This window comes from Oryzias melastigma, linkage group LG8 (assembly GCF_002922805.2).
Source record: "Oryzias melastigma strain HK-1 linkage group LG8, ASM292280v2, whole genome shotgun sequence".
NCBI classification, from domain to species: Eukaryota; Metazoa; Chordata; class Actinopteri; order Beloniformes; family Adrianichthyidae; genus Oryzias; species Oryzias melastigma.
The window spans coordinates 8526378-8532442 of record NC_050519.1 but is presented as its reverse complement, the minus strand read 5'-3'; the positions used below and the strand labels follow the sequence as shown (position 1 = coordinate 8532442).

General features: G+C 35.7%; 1 protein-coding gene across 1 annotated transcript in view; it reads right to left on the bottom strand.

Annotated features, from left to right (window-relative positions):
• Nucleotides 1-6065, bottom strand: part of baiap3 (BAI1 associated protein 3) — a 36721-nt gene that overhangs the window by 7651 nt on the left and 23005 nt on the right. Inside the window, exons 10-21 of the mRNA XM_024272131.2 lie at nt 5789-5894; nt 5570-5677; nt 5400-5492; nt 4367-4470; nt 4177-4294; nt 3879-4003; nt 3164-3254; nt 1593-1649; nt 1415-1512; nt 1287-1338; nt 1060-1211; nt 839-962 (exon numbers count right to left, since the gene is read on the bottom strand). Of these exons, the coding sequence (XP_024127899.1) occupies nt 839-962; nt 1060-1211; nt 1287-1338; nt 1415-1512; nt 1593-1649; nt 3164-3254; nt 3879-4003; nt 4177-4294; nt 4367-4470; nt 5400-5492; nt 5570-5677; nt 5789-5894 (1228 nt within the window). The remainder of the gene's footprint in view (nt 1-838; nt 963-1059; nt 1212-1286; nt 1339-1414; nt 1513-1592; nt 1650-3163; nt 3255-3878; nt 4004-4176; nt 4295-4366; nt 4471-5399; nt 5493-5569; nt 5678-5788; nt 5895-6065) is intronic.

Here is a 6065-nt window from a genome sequence, read left to right as displayed (position 1 = left end):
TGAAGGGCTTTGAGCAACATAAAACATGAAAAGCGTTTTTTTTTAATTTTTTATAAATAAAGCTTGATTTGATTTTTGTTGTTGGAAATGAATACCAAATGTATTACATTTGAATTGATTTGTGATTAAATTAAATAAAACAAAGGTAAAAAAAAATGTCTTCCCAAAAAAAAATCTACTTTCTATCAAAAATGATAGATTAATAGTTTTGACAGCATTATTTTGAAAATCTAACTCTACAGAGCTTTAAATTTGAAGGAGTGAGCGAGAAATGAATGAATCCCTGCCATAACATTTTATGCTTTAATCTTTTTTTTTCATTAATACGTCACACAGCAGAACTATATAACGTTAAATACATTTCCGAGGTTAAATTGTTAACAGCGTCTGTAACTGAAACTGCGTCACTAACCGGATGGAAAATGATTGCTCGCCTCCCTAAGGTCTTCATTGTTAGCAGCCATTGACACAGCACTGAAGGACGCTAAATACAGAAAATTTGATCTATTTGTCCATGAATTATGATTTAATAAAGTGGAGAATATTATCAAAGTGAGCCGAGGCGCCCAAGAAAACCTCTCAAAACCCAACCGTAGCATCCTTTTTGTTTGCTTCCTGATAGGCTGAGCACTAATAAATGTTTGCATTATTATTATATCATATTAACATTGAACTTGTGTGAATGTATAAGGACAAGAGAACAACACATGTGCAGTTGTGCACACTATTTTTTTAATTTTTTTTTAAATGGCCTCCACATGTTTTCATGCTTAAGTCCTTGCACAGTTTTATAAATGAGGTCCCAACTCACAATGCAGCTGAATGTTTTGCTCCTCACCTTGTCGGTCTCCACTGCTTTGCAGATTCTGTCACAGGACCTGTCATGAACAATCTGCAGCCACTTGTGAATCGAGGACTTGAACCAGTTATTGTAGCCGGTCAGGGCTAACATTTTAGCATCTCTAAAGAAGGAAAAAAAAAAAACGTTTTATTTGCAGAAATGAATAAAAAGTATAAGATTGTGTCTTTCTGTTGGTGAGTCTTAGGAGTTCGACGAACTTTAGAGGAAGAAATTCCCGAAAGCCTTTGAGGATTTTCAGCGACATAAAGAGCTCAAAGATGGTTTCTCCCATGGTTTGGGTGAGTCTGGAGCTCTCCTGCTCCAGAGTCCCACACACCCGCTCCATTGCTACGTTGACATCATCGGCTACCTGCCAGAAGACAAACCTTCAGAGTGTCTGATGCGAATTAGGCGACGGAGACGCGGCGGTTTTACAAAGGCGCACCTGTTTCTCCAACTGCCGGTACGACACGCTGAAGAAATCGACTTTAACCGCACTGAGAACAAAAATGTAAAAAAAGGCTTTAAAAGGAAGCAAATGTGTTTGCATGCAAGGAAACGATTTGAGCACACCTGTAAAAGAGTTTGTTGTAGATGTTCTGGGCTCTCTGCACGTCTGCACACACGCCGTCGATGATCTGAACCAGCTTCTTCAGCTGCTCCTCCAAAGTCTAAAGTGGCAAAACAGTCAAGTAGTGTCAAATATTAACAAAAAAAACAGATTTTAAGTCATAAAACATCACAAACGTACCCCTTCTTCTGGTTTATAGCGGGCAATTAAGCTTTCGTACCACTCAGACGCTCCTTTCTGTTGATAAAACACAAAAAAGTTAACAAGAAATGACAAAATATTTGATACTTGCTAAGATATTCTTTGCAAGTGAGATTAATTTTTAGAGCATTTCCCTACTTCTATGCATAAAACTAATTTTTTTTTTAATTATTAGAGGTCTAAATCTGGCATGACAAATGACAAATAATTGATAATTTCCAAGGTTTAGAACTTTTTTTAGACTGTCAAGATATTACATCAGGTTTAAGTACAAATCATTTGATTTTATTCCAGTTTTTAATCTGATTTTTTTGTATTTTTGTCATTTTTTGCAAGTGGGATTAAGTTTTAAAATATTTTTCTAAATCAATTCATAATAAAATAAAATAAAAAATATTCTTAGAGGTCAAAATTTGAAAAAAAAAATGAAAAAATGACAAATATTTGATACTTTCCAAGATTTAGAACTTTTTTTAGACTGTCAAGATATTATATCAGGTCTAAGTACAAATCATTTAATTTTATTCCAGTTTTTAATCTGTTTTTTTCAGTATTTTTTTTTCTGCAGTAGGATTCGTTTTTAAAGCATTTCCTTAGATCTTTGCATAAAACTTATATGTTTTCATTTTTAGAGGTCTAAATCTGAAAAAAATGAAATGAAATGACAAATAATTGATACTTTCCAAGAGTTAGAATTTTTTTTAGACTGTCACGATATTCTATCAGGTTTAACGACAAATCGTTTGATTTTTATTCCAGTTTTTAATCTGTTTTTTCTGTATTTTTTGTCATGTTTTGGAAGTTGGATTAATTTAAAAAACCTTTTCCTAAATCTACACATACAAAAATAAATGTTTAATTGTTAGAGGTCCAATTCTGGAAATAATGAAATAAAATGACAAATATTTGATACTTGCCAAGATTTAAAACTTTACATAGACTGTCATGATATTCTATCAGGTTTAAGAACAAATCATTGGATTTTTATTACAGTTTTTAATCTTTTTTTTTTTCATTATTTTTGTCATTTTTTTCCCCAAGTCATTTTTTTGCAAGTGGGATTCATTTTTAAATCATTTTCCAAAATCTATGCATACAAAATATATTTTTCAATTCTTAGAGGTCTAAATCTGGAAAAATGAAATAAAATGACAAATATTTGATTTAGAACCGTTTTATAGACTGTCACGATATTCTATCAGGTGTAAATTCAAATCTTTTTGATTTCAATCCAGTTTTAATCTGTTTTTCAGTATTTTCTGTCATTTTTTTGCAAGTGGGATTAATTTTTAAAACTTTTTCCTAAATCTATGCATAATAAAATTTAAAAAATATATTCTTAGAGGTCTCAATCTGGAAAAAATTGAAATAAAATGACAAATATTTGACCCGGCTGAGCACCGACACATACAGTAAAACCCCACAGTGGATTAGGCGGCATTGTGTGCCACGTCAAGCCTGCACAAAAGCAACAAACTGTACAAAAAGAGCGTTCGAATCCTCTCCACCCAACTCCCAAACAGATCTTGAAATTGCACGGCCATTGTTACCTTGACAGCGGTGGTGATGTCCAAATGCAGCTCATTTCGCAGAGGACAAACAGTCTTAAATGCCCTCATGCTTTGCATGTAGCCAATCCCCCTGGCATGCACAGACAGGAAAAAAGCAATTACGATCCAAAAATTGCTCTTCAACTCATCACGCAGGAACATGTGGTTCATAGAATTTAGCGAGGATAAAAGGGTCCATCTCGGTAAATGTGTTTCAGTCTAATTGTGTCCCGGATGCTGGATTATTTGTACGTGAGAGGAAAGATACGGCTCAGACTGTCGGCTGAGTCACCCTTTTGATTGTTGTGGGACTTACGGCTAACTTCCTGCATTTTTATTTTTTATTTTTTAATAACTCAACTCTGGAAAAACATTCATTTGTTTCTGTGAGTTATAACAAATTCTGCTTGATTTTATCATAAAAAATACATTTTTAGTCACACATTTTCCCAGGAATGATGCTAAATAAATAGATAAATATGAATGTATGCATAAAACAAGTCTCGTCTTTGGATTTATGCAGCATGTGCAGCGAGGAACGGATGTTCATGACTTTATTTATGAGGAATGATCAAGATATTACGGCTGTAATATTCCTGTGGCGAGGATCCCAACAGTGCCGCTTCCACAGAGCGCGACTGACCGGCTGTAGTCTCTCTGTGTTTGTTGGGGGTGAAGGGTCAATGCCTCAATGCGTGATGTGTGATGACTTTACCTCAACATGAGCTCGTAGCGTGTGATGGCAGCGGCGCTGGTGCACGGGAAAACCTGACGCATGTTCTTCATCAGGCACAGGCAGTGCTCTATGTACAGCCTGAAGCTGTCTGACAGCTGCCTCTCCTGGACACAGGAAGGGCCTGCGGTTATAGCTTCCAGTTCGCAGGCTGTGAGACATTTTTGGCTGAACCAAAAACCTTGATGAATGCCAGTGAGGAGCTGAGCTAATGAGGTGACCGTTCCCCCCGAGATGACAGGCTTTTCTTCTCATCTCGAAGCTATAACGTCTGACCTACCAGGTCTCCCCGCACAGCTTGAGGATCCCACTCGGCATCGATGGTCCTCAGGAGGCGCAGCAGCAGGGAGTAGCACAGCCGCTGGCTCCGATGGTGGCTGCTGTAGCACTGCCAGCGGCTGCACACCGAGCAAATGCATCTTCAGCTTTCACATTTGACTCCATCGATTGGAGGCAGCATTATTACTTACATAATAGCCTGCTGGAGAGGTGAGAGATCAGTTTGCACAGCATGGTGAATTAGCACGGTCCAGGCTGCAGGAGAAACCTGCCCGTTCCAGTTGTAGGGCTCTTTCTGCGGATTCACAGATCAGGGACATTTTGGAGTAAAAAGAATGAAAAAAATAGCATCTTTTTTGTTTTTTCCTAATTTATTTCAAAATCAAAAACTATAATGTAGTAATTCTGCATTTTAACACATATGCAATAATGTAATAAACAATTGGAGGTTTGTGTCTTCACTTTGATGACAGGATTATATGGGATTAATTAACTCACGGCCCGGGGGCCGGATCCGGCCCTTCAGGTCATTACTTTTTATTTTATTGTAATTATTGGCCCAATATTATCTTGTGGTCATCTCTAACTTGTATAATTTTGACAACATATATTTTCATTGAGAGGAAAATATTAATTGTCATTTAAGGTCGAAGTTGATCTGTTCTGGAATAATACTCCTGCCTATTTTTCATTAATTTTAATTGTACATTTTTAAGTTTTAAAAATGTAGTTTTAGAGTGTTCAATAGATGTTTATCCTGTTCGACCTAAGGTGTGTTTTGGATTTTGTCCCACTGTGCTATTGAGTTCAACACCCCTGAATTAACTGATAATAAAGTAAATAAGGCTGCATAAAAAAATAAATGTTTGCTTGTTTTTTACTAATAAATTCAATTTTTTGATCATTTTAATTCTGTTATTGTATAAAAAAGAAGACAAAATGACTTCAAAATGCTTGTAGGCTGGCAAAAAAAACAATCACTTAAAAAATATTAATTTTTGGTATTTTTAAAATATTTAATTAATTTACTGCATTAAATGTGTTTGCATATAATCCCTGAAATGCTTTACTTTTTAACTATAAAACAAACAAATATTACTATTATTATTATTGCTATTATTCTAATTTTACATTTTGATTGAAGGCTTAAAATGCTTTTATCTTAAATAAATAAATACATTTTTTTGGAGTCTGGGCTTTAAAGAGATAAAACTCAAATCTCACCTTCACGCTGCCATGTTCAAACTCCACAATCCTACTGAGCAGTTTCTTATGAACCGACACGTTTGTATCCCTCTTAGACAAAGTTGTGTCTCTCTAATAACAAAACAAAAAATAAAGTAAGTATATGTTTTGGCAAAAATAAAAAGCAAAGGGAAACTTGCTGTACATACCTGGCTGGTAAAAACTTTGAGAATCAGATGACACTCCCCCTGAACTTTAGACGCGCTCGATCGCGGCTCCAGTTTGAACCAGGTGTCTGAACCGGCAACAGGGATCTCCTATGAAAGAAAACGTTCAAGAATCTGTTGATTAATCAAAGGCAGAACAGAAAAAAATCGCACAATTTCCTTAAATTTATTGTATGTGGAGGTTTTGCAGCGAATACTCACGTTCAGAGGGATGTTGATGCATCCCAGGAAATCATCGACGTTCTCCTCCGAGCTGGATGACGCAGACCCGTTGGCGCGAACTGACTTTGCAATTTGCTTAAAATATCTGAGTGGAAGGAAGTTGTATGTAAAATAAAAAAAGAGCTATTTGTTACTTTTGCATGTTATGTATAAGAACTTTAATGATTTTAGCAGAAATGGAAGGATCATCCTGGAAAAAAGACATCCTCCCGCTGCTGTGCTGCATCTTTTTAAACATTTTATGATTCATCCCAAT